This window comes from Chaetomium strumarium (genome assembly GCF_033439665.1).
Source record: "Chaetomium strumarium strain CBS 333.67 chromosome Unknown B0T15scaffold_1, whole genome shotgun sequence".
Classification (NCBI taxonomy): domain Eukaryota; kingdom Fungi; phylum Ascomycota; class Sordariomycetes; order Sordariales; family Chaetomiaceae; genus Chaetomium; species Chaetomium strumarium.
The window spans coordinates 1,091,440-1,112,622 of record NW_026944429.1 but is presented as its reverse complement, the minus strand read 5'-3'; the positions used below and the strand labels follow the sequence as shown (position 1 = coordinate 1,112,622).

The 21,183-nt window shown below is 54.4% G+C and overlaps 7 protein-coding genes across 7 annotated transcripts; 2 read left to right on the top strand and 5 right to left on the bottom strand.

Moving 5' to 3' along the window:
- Positions 1–1,167: 1,167 nt before the first annotated feature.
- Positions 1,168–4,388, bottom strand: B0T15DRAFT_488375 (uncharacterized protein; the record flags this gene model as incomplete). Its single annotated transcript, XM_062866506.1, has 5 exons — positions 1,168–1,885; positions 1,948–3,638; positions 3,696–4,016; positions 4,069–4,239; positions 4,293–4,388. 5 exons carry the CDS (start codon positions 4,386–4,388, stop codon positions 1,168–1,170), a joined length of 2,997 nt encoding a protein of 998 aa, XP_062725442.1.
- A 1,595-nt stretch (positions 4,389–5,983) lies between these two features.
- On the bottom strand, positions 5,984–8,077 carry B0T15DRAFT_11103 (uncharacterized protein). Its single transcript, XM_062861501.1, has 2 exons — positions 7,721–8,077; positions 5,984–7,482 (listed from the first exon to the last, which is right to left on the bottom strand). Exons 1-2 carry the CDS (start codon positions 7,797–7,799, stop codon positions 6,038–6,040), a joined length of 1,524 nt encoding a protein of 507 aa, XP_062725441.1. The 5' UTR covers positions 7,800–8,077; the 3' UTR covers positions 5,984–6,037.
- A 704-nt stretch (positions 8,078–8,781) lies between these two features.
- Positions 8,782–11,904, bottom strand: B0T15DRAFT_11088 (uncharacterized protein). The gene is made up of 6 exons (XM_062861499.1): positions 11,355–11,904; positions 11,084–11,249; positions 10,903–11,030; positions 10,293–10,842; positions 9,318–10,233; positions 8,782–9,256 (listed from the first exon to the last, which is right to left on the bottom strand). Exons 1-6 carry the CDS (start codon positions 11,711–11,713, stop codon positions 9,138–9,140), a joined length of 2,238 nt encoding a protein of 745 aa, XP_062725440.1. The 5' UTR covers positions 11,714–11,904; the 3' UTR covers positions 8,782–9,137.
- A 549-nt stretch (positions 11,905–12,453) lies between these two features.
- Positions 12,454–13,200, top strand: B0T15DRAFT_516125 (uncharacterized protein). The gene is made up of 3 exons (XM_062868237.1): positions 12,454–12,530; positions 12,594–12,721; positions 12,800–13,200. Exons 1-3 carry the CDS (start codon positions 12,523–12,525, stop codon positions 12,904–12,906), a joined length of 243 nt encoding a protein of 80 aa, XP_062725439.1. The 5' UTR covers positions 12,454–12,522; the 3' UTR covers positions 12,907–13,200.
- Positions 13,201–16,059, bottom strand: B0T15DRAFT_516122 (Sds3-like-domain-containing protein). The gene is made up of 4 exons (XM_062868236.1): positions 14,630–16,059; positions 14,507–14,576; positions 13,965–14,451; positions 13,201–13,909 (listed from the first exon to the last, which is right to left on the bottom strand). Exons 1-4 carry the CDS (start codon positions 15,705–15,707, stop codon positions 13,499–13,501), a joined length of 2,046 nt encoding a protein of 681 aa, XP_062725438.1. The 5' UTR covers positions 15,708–16,059; the 3' UTR covers positions 13,201–13,498.
- A 163-nt stretch (positions 16,060–16,222) lies between these two features.
- B0T15DRAFT_497908 (uncharacterized protein) lies at positions 16,223–18,818 on the top strand. Its single transcript, XM_062867293.1, has 4 exons — positions 16,223–16,474; positions 16,530–16,596; positions 16,654–17,832; positions 17,892–18,818. The coding sequence occupies exons 1-4, from the start codon at positions 16,464–16,466 to the stop codon at positions 18,456–18,458; spliced, it is 1,824 nt and encodes a 607-aa protein (XP_062725437.1). The 5' UTR covers positions 16,223–16,463; the 3' UTR covers positions 18,459–18,818.
- A 397-nt stretch (positions 18,819–19,215) lies between these two features.
- Positions 19,216–21,141, bottom strand: B0T15DRAFT_506405 (Tubulin/FtsZ, GTPase domain-containing protein; the record flags this gene model as incomplete). Its single annotated transcript, XM_062867575.1, has 5 exons — positions 19,216–19,697; positions 19,754–20,257; positions 20,316–20,632; positions 20,690–20,748; positions 21,130–21,141. The coding sequence occupies 5 exons, from the start codon at positions 21,139–21,141 to the stop codon at positions 19,216–19,218; spliced, it is 1,374 nt and encodes a 457-aa protein (XP_062725436.1).
- Positions 21,142–21,183: the final 42 nt, after the last annotated feature.

The window sequence follows — 21,183 nt, the reverse complement described above, 5'->3', positions numbered from 1 at the left end:
TCTAGGCCCGGCATACATATATGCAGAATATATGTGTGGTGGAAAACCCCGGGTTTGCGGGACTAAGCTTATTTATGGTTGCTTGTGGATGCGGAGAACACATGCTGTACGACACCAAAGGAACGCAAAATCTTCAGCCTGGATGCAACCATTCAGACCCCCACGCCCAGTCTGGACGGGTTGATTTGACACAATGGAACCACGAACCACAAGGTGAGTAAAGACAACGACGCGTGAATGCATGTCAATCGCGCCATCTCCCCTGCCTCTTCCTTATTTGCTGGAGATCCGAGGGGTTTGGGGTTCGGTGAACCAGGGAAGGTGAAGCTGCACAATGACGCAATTGCTGCCTATAACGTCCTTCCGCATTCGGTTGGTTATATTCCGTACTTACCTCAAGGTACGTAGGAGCGTATCCGTATTCCTACTACACAATTACTACAAACTAGAAGCACAATTACCACTGCAGGAACCCTTCATTTTGACGCCGGATTCGGTCAGTACTACGGATAGTGTGCTAGCAACGTGCAAATCAATGCCCGTTTACAGCTATTCATGGACCAGTCATGGCAATCCGCTGGTATGCCCAGACTTCAACCCGTCATGAAGACCTTTGTATTGTACATACCCGAGGACAGCATGCCTTGTTGTTATGCCTTTAGGTGAGCCTTTCCCTACAAGTACAGTTAGAAAGACAATATATCCTTTCCTCAACGATGTGACCGGACCGTCCATACTGTATCTTCTGGCAGTCTTCCACGTCAAACTTAATTCCACATCTAATCTCCAACATCGAACCTAAGCTGTCATTCACCGTAGGCTCTCCGATGCCACCGGGCGCTCCACGCTGAAGAAAAGAGCTACCACTCCGCCTTAGAGTTATGTCCTCGCGAGTGTCGGCGAGAGGAGGCACTAAGGGGATACAGTTCTTTGATCTCCTTCGATGAAGCTTCCTGGGTGCCGGCAATTCCAAAGACAGCAAAACTCCATGACAAACGTCCCTCCAGCTCATCCCATGGTGAATGAACGGTCGCACTCGGAACCTCTGAACAAGGAGAAAACCCACCGAGGGACGGTACGCCATGAAAATGAGGTTCGAAACAAGGAACCCCTCTGAAATACGACCCGTGGCATATCAAAGCGCAAGGTCCCGTCTGATTGTGACAGTTACCAGAACTTCAGCCCGGGCTTGTCCTGTGTTGTAATTTGGGCTCTGGAAGTCGCATATGTCGACGAAAGGCGAGCAGACGCAGAACCGGACCGAGTCGACGCGATCTCGGACCCCGTTCCGTCTGAGTTGCTTGCGCGGTTCTGGGACTGTCGCTGTCGGGTCTTGTTCTGCCCATCAACTGGAAGTGATCCTGGGACGGAAGGTGGAGGGTTATTAGGTTGAAGCAGCAGGTGGCCGTATTTCGTTGACAGATTGTTGTCATCGTTCCTGCCAACATGGTCCATGTTCTTGACCATTTGCACGGCCGGACCATAGAGTTCAAAGAAGACACCGCGTGCCTTGAGATCACCGACTTCCCAGTCGGCTTTCTCGCCGAATTTCAGAGTCTGGTTCTGTTGGCAGAGCTTTTCGAGCTCGAGAGACACCACCGCTGCCTCATACCAGCGCGGGAACTCGCCCCGAGAGAGCATCCCTTTGATCACTCGATCGGTGGGGTAGCGAGCAAGATACCCTTCCCATTCATTTCCAGAAGAGTATACTCCGTCGTCTGAGTACGGCCCTGTTTCGTATTGGTTGACTTCCGTGATCTCGAGCGCACTGAGGTTCTTGTGACTGGCGTGACGCCATTTGACCTGGACACGAACTTCATCAATTTTCACAGCAAAGCTGGTGTGAACAGCATATTTCAGAACCGGAGGGGTCCGGCCCTCGCGTCTGCAAATTAGTGTCAATAAGTGTATCCATCAGTGAACAAATAAGGGTGCGCCACGACATACTCAATAGTCAGAGTCTGTTGCAGGGACTTGGCGAAGGCCTCGTATTGTTCCTGAAGATTGGGCTTGACGTGAGACATCACGACCCGTAGATCCCAATTGCGCCGGATCGCATGTATGCAAATGGGCATCGGTGCATCAACATCCAGAAACTCGTTCTGCAGACGGATTGAGTATGAGAAAGCATCGCTCGCGGTGCCATCATCCACAATGTCGACGATGAAGCGACCCAGCTTCTCCATAGAACGCAGGCTGCAGTAGAAGGAATAGACAGTCCAGGCACGACTTGGCTTCTCTTCCCAAAGGCGAGTGTCCTTCACTTTCATGTTGATCATATCCTCAATGTCAGAGGCATATGTAGACAATACTTTGGTGAAGTGTGAGTTTCGATTCGCACCAAACCCTCTCTTGAGATTCTGCATCAGATCTGGCTTCTTCCATCCGTTGCTGGGTGTCCTGCTGTCATTGAATGCGAGCCCGGTCTGATCCGCCACTACGAGAAGTGCGCGCCCGAATTCGACCCGCACTGCGATCCTGCCACGCCGATACGGTCCAGTAGACAGGAGTCTGGTCATCGCTGCTTCAACATCGGCGGCGAAGTCATCAACTGTCCGCAACTGGTCAGAAGCTCGGGTTCCGGTGAGGACATTTTGTGGCTGGGTTGTATGTGATGCGCTCCAAGGCTGGAAAGGCTCGGCGCCCGACTCAAGATACGCCTTATATCGGTCAATGATCTCCTTGTCATGGGTGGCGCTTGCTTGACGGGGCCGCCATGGGTTTGCATCGAAGGCCGTCATTCCGGTCCGGTTCCGCTCTGATGAGCCAGCGTGGGCTGAACAGCACTCTTCGAACTCAGCGCTCTTTTCTTTGGTCCCTTCACTACCGGCAGTCGATGGGACAAGGGGAGGCATATCCCAGTTGATGCCCGAAGATAGAGCATAGCTCTGTTTCACTAGGTCCACAGGCGCAAAAATGTCAATTAGAGCGTCATGACCGGTGAATGCGAGTCCATCTTTCGCGTCATCATTGCGCTTGGTTATTGAGAGTGATTCCAGTAGCCGAAGAGAGGGGCTCTGGGTAGCGACAGCAGTTGAGGGCAATGCTCTGCCGTTCGTTTGGGATGCGATTGCCACGGGGAGCTCATCAGCGGATGCCAGTGGCTCTTCGACGAGGTCAATCAGGCTCTCATTTGTAGACAAAGCTGAGGATGCGCCAGTAGCCTGAGCATTGAGGAACGGATGCGCCGGCTTAGTCACAGTTCCAACGTGGCATGGAACCTTTTCCATCCAAGTCTCAACCCGAGTGCCAGTTCCGGTTTCAAGTTGTCCAGACACATTGGGCTCTGCTCCAGTGATGGCAAGCTGGTCGACTTTTCTTGCGCGGACGACAGGGCGGTTCCTCAAGGCGGTCCTGTCCTTGCGCCGATGTGGGACTCTGGGGCCGAGTAAGGAAACGCGGAACTGCTTCTCTGGGGACCAGGTGCAAAGTCGGATTGATGCTGCTTCACGGTAGAGCGTCTGGTAAGAGTCTCCCAAGTTGTTTACGCTGAGTCGATCGAGGAGGGTCGAAGAAGTCAACTCTGGGTCGATATTAGTCAGGTATCGAATATCGGCTCTGAACTCGTCTTGGTCCGGCTCGACGTAGTCCTCAACATAGAGCAGGTTCTCTGCCAAGCGCGGTGCACTAAACAGCTTCTGTGATACCAATCAATACGAACAACTGGCTAAACTGGACGGCTGGTAGTTTCTCACCTTGATCGTAAGCAGCACCTTCAACTTCTCCCGGGCCTTGTACACAGCTTGCTCGCTATAGCCACCAATATGGATTAACTTGCCGACGAGCTGAACCGATAGCTCAACGCCTGTCTCTTTCTTGAGCTTTTGATAGTCGGTGCCAGTCATAAGATCCCAAACAGAGTACGGCTCTCTGTTCTTGTCCAGATCGTCCCATACTCCGACGCAGGGATATCCGGTGAGGTTGTTCGGACGGCAATACCCCTCGGACTCACCGACTTCATCATCCGATGTGTTTTCAAGAAGTCCTTCGCTGAACCACTCGTTGTCAAACAGTGGCTACTTCGCCGTCAGCTTGTTTAGAACGTTACCGGGCGCGGCCGGGGGTTACCTTAAGTGTGTCATCGTCGTTCAAGATATCATTTTCATACTTTTCAAACGCAGCATCCTCAATCTCGCCGGACAGGATGGCGAATTGCTCCTGAATATTCTGCGCATCGTCCTCGCAGCAGGTGACCTTGAACCAGTGGTACTGATTGTCGTAGGTGAACTTGGCATGGGCCTGGAGCGGTAGTCAGATGAGGCCTTCAGAAGGGACTGGGGTGAGGGGCTCACAAAATTCATGTCAACCAGACGATCGATTACTTGCTTGACAGCCTTCGGCTTGTATCCCCACAAGGTCGCAAGGTAGAACTCAGTCGGAGAACCCATCGTGGTGATGGGCGAGGCGGCAGGAGAAAAAGAACAACAGGACTTGTTTTTCCAACTTTAGAGGTTAGCTTAATTTGATAGCAGCAATCTGTCATTGCTGACGGCATCATAAAACCCCATCGCGGTGCAATGTGACACACACCTGTAACGATAGAGCGTAAATTGAAACCAATTTCAATGCTGAGGGAGTAATCAACCAATTCAAATGAACTTACCAGCCGACGGGAATCAAAATCCCTGGAAAAGGCTTCAGGACGAGCTTGTGCAATACACTCCAGAGGCCATAGTCCGATCCAGAAGCGACAGCCCATTCACATGAGTGAACAGAGGAAGGCCGATGCAGGGACTGATGAAGACGAAAACCAGATGAAATCAAGAGAGTCGCCTGTTATGACGGATGTTTTAAGCCGTACAGTACGAATAAACGTGGGACATGGTGGCAAAGACCTCCAGAAGAAGGAACGAGCGATGGACGCGTGCCTACCTACTGAATGGCTTCATCCGCCCCGAGCCCCGGGACTAGCTCAGCTTCACCCGAGGTATAACCATCCTTTAACCGGGCTTGGACATCCTAACGATGATTTAGGTAGGTATTGCTTGGTGATTTATGGGTATGGGAGGAATCAATCTGGTGGGAGACGTTGACGTGTAATACTACGCTTGCAAAATAGGGGACAGCGATAATGCCTGCTACTAGTAAGCTCAAAGCAGTTATCTGAATCAAACCCGGGAAACTCTCTCTAGGTACTCTGCTTATATAACATTGTCATGAAGTTACTTATCTCTCACCTTTACCCCTGGAACGGTCAGAGCCCCTGAAGCTTCGACCTGTCAACCCAAATATTAAAAAAGCAACCTGTGAAGCATCAACGGCGCCAATGCCAGACAGCTTAGTTGGTATAACAAAATGAAGTCAAGGGTTAAGGCAAAGGATGAACGTGTGTTGGGGGGTCGGTGTGGGTTGATGTAAAACATCAGGTATGTGGTGCCGAAAAAGGCCGTCAGATTTCAAACCTCAGCTTACGAGATGACCCAGTATAATAAGTGGTAGGTACTATCCCGTCGTATCACGCAAGGCTCGTTGCCCGATACTATTCGTTTTCGATATGATATGCAACTGTTTTTATCCTAGCCTTTGTCGCCTAGAGGAGCACTGCAGTCTAAAGAAGAGCGGAATCAATAGACTATATGCCGGATGAAAGGTGGATTAAGCTGGTGATGCTGTATGTAGTACATGCTATGCTTTGATGAACTCCTTGTCCGTATACCCTCTTGACAAACGCCTAAACTCCTGTTCGATGAAAGCCCCTTTTCCCCTAAACTCGCAGCCCGCGAATAGAAGAATAGACGATTGTAGACAACAATACCTGACCCAGAGGTTCGCTGATGGCCAATGTGCATTGCAAAGATGCTCGCTTGCCCGCTTGCTGGCGATGTACCTCCACCAAAACCAGACAATCAAACTGCTCTATCCACCCGCCTTGTTCTGCTCGGCCGGGCTGTTCGGCCAAGTTGCCTGGTATCGGGTCATTCAGTCGTAACTGCAAGCAGCGGAAATGGCCGCTATAGAAAGGAAATAGAGAAGGAATCAGGCTGACCAGCCCTGGGATACGGTAACGGCAGCCGGCTCTTTGCGCTCGATCGATCCCTTATTGAGCCCACGCAATCTTCTCCTTCACGTTCAACGCCCACTTCAGCTTATTCAGCACCTCCCTCGCCTCCTGCAACGTCCGTTCCTGCTCTTGCTCCCTCTGATCCGCCAGCCTCTTGATCTCCCTGAGTTCTTCCTCCTGCTGGAGCTTATACCGTTCGAACTGCTTCTCGATCTCCTCCTTCTGCCGCCTAAGTTCCCGGATATTCCCGTCCTGCTGGTCACACAGCTCCCGCAGCGTCTCGATCTTCTCGTCGTCCTTCTTCCGCTCGGCCGAAAGCTCCTCCACCTCCTTCCGCATCTTGCTCATCGCCCGCTTCACCTCCTCCCCCTGGTCCTTCCAGTGGCTGCTGATGGCGTTGTACCGGCCCTCACAGAGCGCCGCGTAATTGGTCGCCTCCTCGACCTGGCGCTTCGCGTCGGCTCGCGCCTTCTCCATCTCCTCCTTCCAGATGCGCTCACGCCCGGCCGCGTCGACGGCCCGTTTCCGCTCGAGCTCAACCGCGTCCTGTAGGGACTCGACCTGTCGCTCTTTCCGTGCGAGGAGCGTCTTGGTGACGTTGGCCTCGAGTAAACGTGACTCGTAGTCGGATATGGTTCGTTCGAGCTTGTCTTCCAAGAGGCGGGCGGCCTGCCGGGACTCTTCGGCGCGGAGTCGCTCGATCTGGATGTCGCGCTTGAGCGCTTCATTGTCGGATACCAGCCGGTTGATGACCCGTCCCGTCTTGCCCAGGCCGGCTTTGCCGACTGAGTTGTCCCAGCCGTTGGAGAGTTGTGCTTCGGTGGCGGCGAGGGAGAGCTCGTTCGAGCCCGATCCACCGCCGGGGTCGGTGTTGCTGTTCGGAGGTGATATTGATGATGTTGTTGCTGACTGGCTCAGGCTGCTCTCTCTTTGGAAATCGGCAAAGCTCGGACGACTTCTCAATACCCTCGGCGCCGTGTCGAGAATGGTGTCCCCGCTATCATATGTCGTCCCGGAGGTGTTCGACTTCAAAGCGCCAGTTGAAGGCATCTTGCTTATCCCGTTCCGCATTGCTTGGCCCCGTTGCTGCGAGATCGACGAAGACACGCTGCCGGTGCTGTTGAGGGAGCTAGAGAACCCCGAGTCACGGGACCTTGACTGTGACGGTGTCCCGTCGGAGCTGGAATCCTCTTCCGAATAGCCTTTGCTATCCTCGAAGCTAGATACTGTCCGAATGGTCGAGTTCATGCGGTTCGGGATGCGCGGGGACAAAGAAGTGGGATCAGCTTCGACTTTGCCATTCACTCCGCTAGTTGCCGCTCTGGGCATTGCGGAGTTGATGGTGCCTTCGGAGGCAGGTGAGAGGGCCAACCGGAGCGAGCGGAGTTCATGCGAGGACTTTGGCGGTTTGTTTGGGGTGGATTTGGTCGGTGTCGTGGCCGGTGCAGCCTCTGCGGGAACGACGGTCGCTGACGAGAGATCTTGGTGATCAGCTGTTAGCCTCCGTTGGTAGTCTATCCTATAACCGCCATTCCACTCAGAAGTAGTCCTGACCGAGAGGAGAAGGACCTCAACTACTCGCAGCTAACAGGACATTGCACCTTCCAGACACAGCAAGCTGCCGTTCCGAGCATCTGCACAATCCCGGAGCATATGGCCTAGGACCCGCAGAGAAGAGGAACCCGGGGCAGTAACACAAAGCGGGGGTCAAAAACATACTGTGGCCGTCGTCCTGGTGGATTGAAAAGGTTCGCTTTTGATCGGAACTTGGCCGGGTCTTCAAGAGCTTGTTGCGCATTGCTTGTGACGGCGGAGTATGAATTCAAAGACACGGAGAACCTGGATGGCATTGCCAGGGCTAGACTCTGTTTCCACCTCAAAGTGGGTCAGGGTCTGCTGGGGTTCAGTTAGAACGTGTCTGCTTCGAATGCTTTTTATAGACTGCCTCTTATTAACCAGTGATGGCAGTAACCACCCGGTTAGAAACCAAGCTTTGCTGTCCTAGTCTTTCGGAGGTGATGGCTTTCAGCGTGCATCTGGCGAAGTCCGGGTGATCAAGCGACGTTGACTAGTAATGTTGGATGTTTCTTTGATTGGCACGGTAACTTAGGACCCTGCCGGAACCGTTACAGAGGCTAGCAGCGAGTGTATCTGTGTGATGACTGATGGAAGGGCAGTCGGACTGTAACAAACAGCTTTCCGTTGAGGAGTTGACTGATCATTAAGTTCTGGTGAACTCCTTGTAGACCGCACGATTGCGCGCAGACATCGATGATAGATCTCCCATGGCGACTAGGTAGCAGCCTGGGAATTGGATGATTGGAACCCTCTTTCAAGACCAACCTCTCGACGCGTTAAGTTAGCGTGCTGAGCCTGTTACTGCCACAGCAACCGTTCGAGCATCGCGTTAGAGTGGAGCCTCTGCCAAGCTTGTTGCTCTCCGGTCCGCGAAGCTGAGACAGGGGTAAGAGTCTGTGCCTGGCTTTCACAAGGAGGTCCTTGCGTCACGTTCAAACATGCACATACGGATACACACCACCAGACCACAGTTCCCCCCCTGAAACTTCAACGGATGAGAGCAAGCTTGTCAATTGATGAACAACATCGACTCCTCCACATCATTTATGTATCTGCATTACGATCTTGAGCTGGCTCCCGCTCTTGGAAAGGACTTCTCCTCTGCATATTAATTTCGGCTGTCCCTCAGGCCTCCTAAAACAATGTCGCTAAGATCCTAAACCCGTATGACGGCACTCCGCATACGCTGATGATCAATCTCGACGCGTCGCGTCTTCGTATCGACTGTGCTGAGAGATTCAGTTATATTTGCATTGCTCCCAGTAGATTCCGTGCGCTATTTCAAAACTGATGGTGAAAGCGAGTCCCGGTCTATGCGATATCGTACAGCAAGGCCCTTTCGCTGAGAGCGAGAAACCCAGCCACTAGGCTCCCCTCGCGATTTTGGTCGTCCCAACGCCATTTACCCCATCCATAAATGGCCTACCCTCTCTTAACAAGCTTTGGCGTGCAATGGATATGCCCGTGAATGTGAACTTAAATGCGCAAAAGTAATGCGTCCCCCAAGAAGAGCATGACTGCTCACTCGACCCCTCCCTCCCCTGAGTTCTGGCGCGGCTCATGTTGCGATCGCCATGTTGTTACCGGCGGGCGCTGAGGTACCGTGGGCTTGGGATTCGATGAATCCCGGCCGCCACTTGACCAGATACTTGGCTGCCAGAGGGCGCGCGTCCTCATCTGCAACGAGGTCATCAGTGACAATGTCGTTGAGCAATCAGACGACGATAGAGAAACTTACATTCAGCCCAGATCTCCGCGACAGTGTCGAGCGCAATGTCTCGCACAGGCGGCCGCATCATCACCAGATACAGCAAGGTCGTCAGCGCTAGCTGCACCGTCGTTGGGTCGGCACACAGGGCCTTGAGCTTCCCCAGCAGTGGCCTGCTCAGCTCAGGTATCTCTGCCAGAAACCGGGTCAAGACCTTGTCCTGCGCGGTAATGTAGCTGAGGAAGCCGTCGACCAACCGAAGTGCACAGTTCTCGTAGTGTAGAGGTGCGTCGCTGCCGCTGCGCTTGGTCAGCTGGTCGTTGTACCACTCCTCGCAGAGCCAGGCGACGGCGATCTCTATGCGCCGCCGCCAGTCCTCGAGGATGTAGTTATATAGTATCTCACGGATGGTGTCCCCGAGCGACATCCGTGGCCTGTCGAGCGCCGAGCCGGCGTCTTCCGGCTTGATGCCGCTGTTGACGTCTTCGAGACCTGCGGTGCTGCGAGTCGCTAGGCGAGTGATGAGAGTCAGCCAGGAATCTCGGTCGTACGAGCTAGCTGCGAGTCGGTTGATGCCGGCCTTCGGTTTCCGCAAGGGAGCGCCCTCTTTGAGGCTTGATAGCGGCCCGAAGACACGAGAGGCTGCCGCTTGGCTAAGCTTGGCGGCGACGTTGGGATCAAGCGTAGGCGGTGGCGGAAGCTTGAATGGGCCGAGCACCAAGGGTGCGCCAGCGTCGGCGTTCGGCATCGGCTCTTCGGGAGGGGCGTTGTCGAGCTTGTTGAGGATCTGTTCGGTATCTTCGGCCGGAGTCAGGTCTGGCTCGTAATCGTCATCGTCCTCGTCGACACCCAGTGGAGCAGTTGCGGCGTTGATTTCGGCGGGCTGTGTTGCCGCTGCTGCCACGGCTGCTGCCGCGTGGAGGGAAGTGAGTCGATCGCGGATTCCCTGGATGGAGTCAGCATAGCTGTTCTGCTCTCTGTAGGTAGGTATTGAATGGCACTCACACTAACGGCTAAGTCCAGAACCTTCTTGTCCAGAGCGACCAATGCCCTGACACTGATTTTGGCGGCAAGATTCACTGGCAGTTGGGTGGCATCAAACGCGGCCAGGCCGAGGTTGTTCGTCAATGTGAATACAGCAGCAAGAGTATGTGGTCCTGGCCCCAGTGGCGGAATAACGACCTGGGCAAGACCGCCCTCCGTCTTTTGTCTTTTGGCATCCCCAAGACTGGCCGCAGCATGATCGGCCAGGGCTCTCTTCCGTCCTGCTTCGTCAAATATCTCGGCCCGTGACCGTATCAGCCGCTCGATATATTGCTGAATGCGCCCTGCCATAGGATTGCCGGGATCCCGCTTGAGCACATGTGTCAGGAACAGACGGGTGGTCTTCTCCAGGGACTTGACCAGGACTCTTGTCTTTGGTGTCATAGGGGAGTTAGCCAGCTTTAGCGGGTTGAAGTTGAGCACTGTGTTCAGAATCCTATTTGATGTGCTCGGGCGGGTCCGCATCAGGATCGACAGACAGTTGAGAGTAGCGTCAACTAACGGAGCATCGCTGTGGTGAGAACGGTCAGTTGTCAATGACCCCAGATTGCACAGATTCGGGGCAGCCAACCTGCTGTTGTCCTGCAATACTCCCAGCATTCTATCCAGAAGGCCGGTTGCCTCTGCCTCAAGCTGTCTGGGGTCTAATAAGGGGTGGTTCGGCGGAATCATGTTCAGCGAGATGTCAAGTCCGCCGTACTGTATGTGTTGCGTCAGCTATGATGATCACCATGGATAGCAATTCCACTAACTTTCTGCTCCATCCCGTTCGACATTGTCTGAGCAAGGACAACCCGCTGGGCGAATTTGATACAACTCAGCTTGACGGGGACCGGCGCCCCGTCCCAGATCTGTAAGATCTTTGACTTGATCGCCGACATGTGCTCCCAACTTTCCGTGTGGTAAGAGTTATGTATTCTGCGAGAACTTCTGTCAGCGTGTTCTCTTGACACAACCGTGCATATTCATGAGGAAGCACCACACCCATCATGCTACGGAGCATCAAAGGGCCAAAGCACTTACATCCACCTCAGCGCGACAGGGTATGCGCTCGCGGCCGCCGCCACGCTAGCTTTGAGTACGATCATGTCCTCATCAGCCCCCTCAATCAATCCCCTCAGCGTCTCGAGGACCGCCACCGTCATGTTTTCTTTCTCGCTCATCCTCAACACCGGCGTGGCGAGGGACTCGGCCAGGAACTCGGCGCCCCATCGTCGTAGCTCCAGCGCAGCATTGTGTCCTATGATAGGCAAGATACCCTTGACAATTTTGTCGTAGTACGAGTTGTTCTCCAGCACCACTTTCCGAGCCGTGTTGAGCTGTTGTAATTGCTGGGCGACCGAGAGGGCCGTCTCTGATGGGGCGGATGAGTCGGCCGCCATGATCTCTCACGTGCCTCCAGGCAGAGGCACTGTATGATGCGTGGAATGGGACGGGATGTGTGGCGAGCTGGATACTGAACGCGACAGGCACGGGCTAAGGAGTCTACAGACAGTCGATGCCAATTGCCTGGTCGTATGCGAAAAGACAAGCAAGGCAGTCAAAGGTATCTCAATGTGACCCGCACAGTTCAAGCCCCTGCCAATGTCCAGTCTAGAAGATCAAGCTGTTGAAACCCCAAATGTACTGGCGTGGCAGTGAAGTTCGCCGTCTCTAAGTGAGAGCTCAGGATTTCAGGATATTTGTCGACTACTGAACACCAGCAGCAACGACAAGCATTCTGCGCGGCGCGCGAATGTTGATCCCCAGCAAACTGGGGAAAATTTAAGTTGTGGCAGGAGTTGATGGCATCAAGTTCATTAATTCCATCGCCCGCAGTAATTGCGCAATGCCGTTAGCAGTCGGAGATCCTTTCTTTTCCTCGTCGCTCAGATTCGTCGATGGTGTTGATGTGTGGAAGTGGGTTGGAGAATCGGGAAGTTGCGAAGTGGAAGGTCCAGGCTTTGTTCTAGCCCTACAAGACGCGCTTGTTGGGGCCTGAGCGCAAGCAGTGACGTGAAGGGGAACAGCAATGGGGCGCACGTGCCCCCTGCCTTTGCGACCGGCCGCCTATTGGCTTGCTCACGATAACAGGCGATTTCTATTATCGCAGCGGGCACACTCAATACAATCCCACCGGCAACATCCGACTCTCCGTTCGAGGTCAACATCGTCACCTGAGAGAAGCCGTGCGATTCTCCAGCACAAAGCCATGGCCGGGTAGGCCTTTGATTTTTTATCGTAGAATGCTCCAACAATGCACTCTAACTATACCGTACACAGAATCCCGCGCTCGACCTACTACGACAGCCGCTACCGCCAATCGCCCGCCCTCATCCGGGCGAGGCGCCCCTACCTGGTCAAGAACTCTGTCGTCGGCCTCAGCATAGCCGCTGTTGCCATCGGGATTTGTACGATATGCCTACCCGAAACTTTTCAGATCTCAGGCCCTTCCGATGTTGCCGCTGGCTTACACGATGTCTTCCCAGATGCCTACACAATACACGCCATTGGCCAGGACGAGTTCGAGGATGTCAAGGTGCCCGATGCGCCGGTGAGGTCTGCCTCTCGTCACGACGGTGCAAAAAAGTGGTAGATGGGACCTAGGTTACGGGGTGACATTGTCAATCAGTCTATGAACCGTGTATAAGGGAAACGGCTAGAGCATCAGTTGTACAGTACAATCACACCAATACGGAGTTCGGGGGTCATAATTCGGTTCAAGAGCAATGCTTTGTTTTCGCATGCGCTCGCATCAGTGTCTCACGGCATGGAATACTGGCTCGACCATGGGGGCTGGCCGATCGATACCTAGGGATTACTTACGGCGCATGTCATACACTACTTTTAGCTGTTTGAACAGAGGTTACGGCATGCCGGAGAACAAGCTCTCCCGGATGTACAATACGCATCCATATCGATACATGTCTCATCTATCCCACATTAAATACGCCGAGATGCTTCACAGCATCCTTGTCGCTTCAAATGCCGGCCCGAGAGCGACCCAGAGAAACCGCTCCCCGCAACTCATGAACGTCGAGTATGCGAAATGCAAATCCGCCTGCCTGCGGCCATGGCCGTGAAAATTACTCTCAATGCTTCCCCCTCAACTCCATTGAACCCCACCAATGATGATGACGATGACCGCTAGTCCTCTCCAACAAAGAAAAGAAATGAATGGATGAAGGTTAAGATGCATGTATGGCGGACTCTCGCTTTAATGGCTCGGGCCCCATCCTGGATCCGTGCAGCTTCTCAGGCACGGCCGGTGAATGTGCTTTCTGCACCTGCACCGGGGAATCGCCGTTGGGGATCGTAGTTACGCTCGAAGAGAAGAGACCTCCAGGCTGGCTGGGGTATCTCCGAGGCACTGACGACGGCACGGCGTAGCTAAGTGGAGCGTTAGCGTCGCGGTGCGCTTGTTGACGGTGCACCTGATGGGACGGATGATTTGGGTTCGCCCACGGTGTTTGCTCGATGAACTGCTCTCCGGCAGCACCGAGTCCTTGACTAAGAGCAAGGTTGCTTGTGTAGTCTGTCCGGAACGCTGGCAGATGGTTCGGAATCTGACGCGGCATCGGCATCGGCTCACGCAAGCTCTAGATGATGGTCAGTTAGGTTGCAGTTTGCCAAATCCATGTATTGGCCACTCACGTGTATGGCTCTAAGGTCAGCGTCGAGCTGTTCCTCAGACGCGCCATGGATTGACGGCGCCGCTGGAAAACCGACGTGCTTGGCGAACCCTGAAAGCACCGAGACCTCCTTGTTGTATGACACGGCGTTTCTAACAGCTTCTGCCCTTGTCGCAGGGAACCGTATCCCATAGTCCGGTATTGTGTTGGCAGCACGGCGACGTTCATGCTGGATCTCGTACCACTCTTGGCCCAGCTCTGCCAGGACCTCCTCCCGCAACTCACGTACGGCCTGATAAAACTGCGACATGATCTGGGCACGTTCAGCTACCGCTCGGTGTTCAAGCACCGACATTTTGAACTGCAGCTCAACATCGGCTATCCTTATCTTTTCCGCCCGTCGCTCTTCAAGGCACTGCAGCATAGCGAGGTACTCTGGATGGGTCGGGTTGTCTCCCAAGAGCGACGCCTCTTCTTGGTTAAGCTGTTCCAGTCGCTCTTGATACAAGCTGCAGGAGAATTAGGACAAAGCCGGAAGTGTGTTGCCGCGGGCGGTGCACTCACCGCTCCCGGAAGCTGCTGAATTGCTTCTCGATTGCTATTAGCTCTTCCCATGCTGCTTTCTTCCGTTTCACTGCCGCCTAGTTAGCCGCAATACGCCCTGATGCGAATGGGTCGACCGCATACACTCTTCCTCGTTCCGGTGCGCTTCCTCCGCTTCCTCGTCAATTTCTTCGGCGTGGTCGTCCTCTGGCTGCGGTGTGGGTAACTCGAGGCTGTGCGCATCTGTCTCTTCGGGGGGTTCATCTGGCGCTTCGTCTTGCATGTCATGTTCCGCGGGGTTTTTGTTCTTCCGCTTTCTTGTTGGGCTGCGCTTCCCTTTCCTGGACCTGCTCGGTAGCACGTCTTCAGACTCCTCCTTCGGTTCTGTTGTGGGTGCTAGCTCTTCATTATCTTCATCCGCGGTTTGATTACCGCTTTGTGGGTTTGTTGAGACACCTTCGTCATCTACCATAGCGATGTCTTCGGCGGGCTCACGGTCGACGCCGCCAATCGAGCCGGTTCGCTTCTTCAGGGGCAGCTCAGATTCTGAGTGCTCGGTTGCGGACGAACGCTTCCGTTTTCGAGAATCGACTGACGATTTTCTAGTGGACTGGGATGTAGTCATGTCATCAGAAAGACCGACTTGGCTCTTCTTAGCCAGCAAGGGCGACTCGAGCTGTGGCCCCTTGACCGAGTCGACCTCGGGTTCGCTGGACGGCATTGAGACGTCGTCGTTGTCCTCCTCGTCTTCGGGTCCGGAATTGCGACCGTTACCCACTTGTTCAGTATCGATGTCGGCACGTAATTGCTGGTGGAGCTTGCTTGGGCTACGCTCAAAAACCCGGTCTCGGCGGTCGGTGAACCGCTTCTGCCCAACATCGGCAGCAGTATTCACAATGTCGCGAGCGGAGCCGTTCTTAGGAGGAGTATCGTAGAGCCTTTCTGTTTCGGCTTCGGAATCGTTGACGTCAACTTCGGACAGCTTGCTGTCATTATCCGACTCGGAGGCGGCGTCTTGCTCAAGGTCGTCGGGAGCGTTTCGCGTCGGCGTATTGTGGTCATGGTTGTTGTCGTGTGTATCTAGCTCAGATTCGTCGCCGTATTCATCTTTTTCTTCTCCAGGCTCGCTGAGGGGGCTCGAGAGGTTGCTGGGACTGTTGTCCCGTAAGGGCGGGGGAGGGCTTGACAGTGCCAAAGGCGGCGCGGTACCACCCGTAGCCATCGTGGACCATGCGACGAGGCTTAGTGTGAGCTCGCAATCGATCGGTCAATGACGTGGTGGGCAGTTGTAGTCGAGAAAATAGAACCGCGCAATGCTGAAATCGATGGATTCCGCGAGCGACCGGCTTCGAGATGACTGCTGGGAGCACTGCCGAGAATGTCAGGAAGAAGGGGGATTATGAAAGAGTAGATTGAATTTGTAGACTCGGACGGCAAGATAGAGTAAGCTTCTGCTGTTACTTTCGTGGAGAGCGCGCGGCGAGCGGGTAGCGTCCAGAACCGGGGAGTGTCATGGTTTGACCAAGATAGCTGCGAAGCGGCACCAGAGCAACAGAACGAAGCACCCACCAAATGGCGGGTGCTGTGCTCGCAGCGCGAGATCCTTGCCTGCCCGCCTGCCCCATTTCCTGCCGCTGAGCAGGGCGGTGAGAGCTGCCAGTATCCGATAAGGGAACGATAAGTGAATTTTCCGCATTCAGTACCCACTTTCGCGGTGCTCCAAGCTTGCACTTGTGAGAAGCAGCCATACATACGGATTGGTCTTCCGTCTGAATTCTGAATATGAAATTGTAGGGAGCTACACAGCTTGAAGCAGCAAATTCTCTAGAACCTGGAAGTCTCAGACAGCAACATACGTAACGTTATTTGTGACTAAGCTTGCTGAAGCAAAAACGTTCAGATTCAACCCTTACACTTCAACTTCAGGCTTCCAGTTTGATTACAAGGCTTACGCCTGTGAACCTCAACCCTCAGCAAAATGGGTAAAAGGTAAGAATGAGGTGCTTCCTCTCGACTGTGGAGTTGAGACTGATGCTTCTCTTAGTAAACCAGTCCTGTCTATCTCATCCAAGGCTATTGATCCCGCCTTGGATGCTCTATTCTCCCAGAGCGTGAGTCGCGCAAGCTTCAGATCTGGGCCACTCAATGCAGATATTGATATCTTCCAGGCTGGACCTATCAAGACCCCACCAAAAACGCGCTACACGGAGCTGCTTCAAAAGAAAGACAGGACAGTCTCACAAGAAGAAGAAGACGAAGAGGAAGACGAGGATGCTTCCGAGGATGAAGAATTGGAAAGCTCCCAGGATGGATCTGAAGACGAATCTGAAGGAGTTTCGGATGTTGGCACCACAGAGGATGTTGAGACCGCATCATCTGGCGACAATGAATCCGAAGCCGAAGACGCCAATGACGATGTAAGCGTGGACGATGAGGCTGAAGCCGCAGAAGTGATGGAAAAGGCCATTTCGCAAGGGACGGCTCGGGATGAGGGCAGGAAGCGGAAGCGGAAGCAGCAAGATGACGAGGACCTTGAGGCCAATTTTCTAGAGCGCTTAGCAAGCGACGACGAGCCATCTGGAAAGCGTCGCAAGGCAGACACAACAGGAGAGGCTGCAGCGACGAACGGCGTGGACGACATCGCCATGGAAGAGGAGGACGTCGGCGAGAAGGAAGATGAGGAGTCATCTGGCGACGAAGTGCCTACCCACGAGGCACTCACGGCTGAGCCCATCGAATCCGAGTTGGAGAAGGCGAACCGTACCGTATTCCTCAGCAATGTCTCCATTGAGGCAGTGACCTCGCGCAAGGCCAAGAAGACCTTGCTAAACCATATGGCGTCTGTTCTCGACAAGAAGGCAGCCCCGCCTCAAAAGGTGGAGTCCATCCGGTTCCGTTCGATAGCCTTTGCGACAGCAGCTATACCGAAAAAAGCGGCATACATCAAGAAATCGGTCATGGAGGCAACTACTAAGTCCGCCAACGCCTACGTCGTCTATAGCACCCCCGCGGCGGCACGGCTCGCAGTGACGCAACTCAATGGCACCGTTGTGCTAGATCGACACATCAGGGTGGACAGCGTGGCCCATCCGGCGCCTGTTGACCATCGGCGTTGCGTATTCGTTGGCAACCTAGGCTTCGTTGACGACGAGAGCGTATACAACACCAAACTGGACGAGGAGGGCAAAGAAGTCACCGAAAAGCGCAAGAGGACCAAGACCCCCATGGATGTCGAAGAAGGGCTATGGCGGGTCTTCGGCGAAAAGGCCGGCAAAGTCGAGAGCGTCCGCGTGGTACGAGATCCCGCCACGCGCGTCGGGAAGGGCTTCGCCTATGTCCAGTTCTATGTCAGTTGCCCCTTTCCGCCCCCTCCCGCCCCGTGCACTCCACTGACTCCTGCTCGCAGGACGGAAACGCCGTTGAATCAGCCATTCTCCTGAACGGCAAGAAGTTTCCCCCCATGCTCCCCCGTGAGCTGCGCGTGAGTCGCTGCAAAGCGCCCCACAAGACAGTCCGCGCGATGGAAGCCCGCCGGGAAAGAGCCGCCATGGCGCCTTCGTCCGACGGCAAGGCCGGCAAACGTCACAGCAAGAAGGGCGCCGACGGGGCTGAGACAGGGAAGTACGTCCCGAAGCCGACAGCCGAGATCCAAACCCTTGCCGGCCGCGCAAGCAAACTACTAGGCCGATTCGGCGCGGAGAAGCTGGTTAGCAAACTTCCTGGGCAGGACAAGAAGTTCAGGAACCGAGATAGGAGAGAGCGGGGGATGAAGAGGAGCGACGCTGGCGCTGGCGACGCCGCAGGCGAGAAGAGGCCCAATGGGTTCAAAGGGCCGGAGCAGTTTGTTTTTGAGGGTCGGCGAGCTAGCGTAAGGGATGGCAAGCCCAAGGATCTAAAGTTCAAGACGAAGGGCAAGGGGAAGGGAAAGGACAAGGTGCATAAAATGAAGAAGGCCGGGAAGGCTGGAAAATGAGGTTGAAGGCTGTCAGTAACGGCTCGGGTTGGCTGTTGGTGGCGGTTGAGCCTTTGGTTGGTTGCAGGTATCTACAAGAGTCACGACAGCTGTCGGCCAGGCTTATGATAAGATGCCTACAGCGAGCATAGGGGAATGCGTGACGGCGATAATGTACCTTAGGTACGCGGGAAGGAAGCTTGCGGAGTGTGCCGTTCGACTTCCTCGAGACTTATTCCTTCCGCCTCTGGCTACCGTATACAGCATGGGATTGGGTGGAATAACCCGGTCCACGCTCTTGAGAAGGGCATGCCCTCTGCCTAGCCGCTTTGAAGACGTGTAGCATACTAGGTGATAACCTTCAGGTTTCTGGAAAGTGAGACGTGGAAGTAGTTTTCTTAGCTAGATGAGCAGATGCTAACAATAAGAACCATCATCAGACGTCTACAAGCATAACAATCGTAAAAGGGAGCAGCCGAGTTGACTTCGTCCACCAAACCCCTATCCACACGTCTGCTACTTTTCAAAGTCGACGAGGCCGAAAGCAGGAAGAACGGTATTGGGAATTTATCTTCACAACGCATAGAAGTAGAAGTCCATCAGCTGATTTCCTCGCCTCAAGCATGGTTCAAAATTGGGAGTCCCGTACCACCTCCCGGTATTAACGAACCCGGCGACGAGAACCTTGCTTAGCGCCGTGCCGAGGTTTCATTAAAGCGTTTTCGCAGCGCAGATGTGTAGACGGGCAAATACACTGCGTGAGGTATGTAACAGCCGCTTAGTACTCAGCCTCGCCCTCATCAGGCTCGTACGAGTCGGCAGCGACCTCCTCATAGTCCTTCTCGAGGGCAGCCAAATCCTCACGGGCTTCGCTGAACTCGCCCTCCTCCATACCCTCGCCCACGTACCAGTGGACGAAGGCGCGTTTGCTGTACATGAGGTCGAACTTGTGATCGAGACGCGACCAGGCCTCTGCAATGGCGGTAGTGTTGGACAACATGGAGACGGAGCGATCAACAGCGGCGAGTCCGCCGTCCTGGGGGGAAGCCGTGGGGACTGTGACGGGCTTCTGGTAGTTGATGCCGATCTTGAAGCCGGTGGGGCACCACTCAACAAGGTTGAACGAAGCCTTGGACTTGAGCGCAGCGACAGCAGCGCTGCAGTCGCGGTGAACAACGTCGCCGCGGTACAGGAGAGCAACAGCCATGTACTTGCCCTTGCGGGGGTCGCAGACGACCATCTGGTTGTTCGGCTCGAAGCCTGAAGAGGACTTAGCATGGATGCTAGCAAATATGCCGGAAGAAAGAGGGTCTTACACTGGAAGGTGAGGTCGGAGACCTTGAAGCTCTCATGTTGGCTCTTGGCAGCCGAAATGACCGGCGCATAGCTGATGAGAGGGTAGTGGATACGAGGGTACGGGACCAAGTTAGTCTGGAACTCGTTCAAGTCCACGTTCAGAGCACCATCGAACCGCAGCGAAGAGGTGATCGAAGAGACGACCTGGGCGATCAGACGGTTGAGGTGCTCATAGCTTGGTCGGGGAATGTCCAGATTCCGGCGGCAGATGTCGTAGACAGCCTCATTGTCAACCAAGAATGTACAGTCCGAGTTCTCAATGGTACTGTGAGTCGAGAGAACGGCGTTATAGGGTTCAACAACGGCAGACGAGAGACGCGGTGCCGGATAGACGGTGAATTCCAGCTTGCACTTCTTCCCGTAGTCGGTCGAGAGACGTTCGAGAAGCAGAGCACCGAAACCAGACCCAGTACCACCGCCAAAGGAGTGGAAGATCAGGAAACCCTGGAGCGACTGGCAGTTGTCTATCACCTTCACATCAGACATGCGCTCTTTCGAACCTGGATCGGCAGCGTGGCTTACCAGCGACACGGCGGATGCGGTCAATGACATTATCAATCATCTCTTTGCCGATGGTGTAGTGCCCACGAGCATAGTTGTTGGCAGCATCCTCCTTCCCGCTGATCAGGAGCTCGGGGTGGAAGAGCTGGCGGTAGGTGCCAGTACGAATCTCATCGATCGGCGAAGGGTCGAGATCGACAAAGATGGACCGGGGAACATATTTGCCGTTGCTCGTTTCAGTGAAGAAGGTCTCGAATGAACCAGCATCGCCACCGACATCCTTGGTGGCATTAGGATCGAGGCGGCCGTCAGCTCCGAGACCATGCTCAAGGAGGTACCTGTAGCCATCGGTTAGCCAACAGAAATACATGTTCAAGGGCGGTGAGCACACTGACAGCTCCCATGCGCTGTTACCCAGCTGGGCACCAGCCTGGCCCAGATGCAGGTGAAGAACCTGTTCGCAGTAACGTTAGCATTTACAAAGGAGTATCGCGAATCCATCCTGTGTTGCTGGGGAGGCATCGGACGAGCTCCTGGAGCTCTCCCAAGCTTCGGCTGTGGCAAGCTGCATCTGGGGTCAACAAGACGGCCGACAGATGATTCGAAGAGGTCGCTCGAAGCGTGTAGCAGCTACCGACGTCGCAAATTGACACTTGATGGGAGAAATGGCGTCGAGACTAGGTAGACACCACCAGTGTGTGAAGGTGCCGACGGCTGGTGGTGATGGCGTTGCTTCGGCTGTACTGGCTTGGGAAGGGGAGCGCCCTGAAGCAATCGCCGACACAGGGTGCGGTGCATTGATAGGGTTTGAAAAGTAGGGGCAGTATAATCTTACCTCGCCTCTCATGCTGACAGATTATGTCGAAATAAGGTTACCGGCGGTATGGGA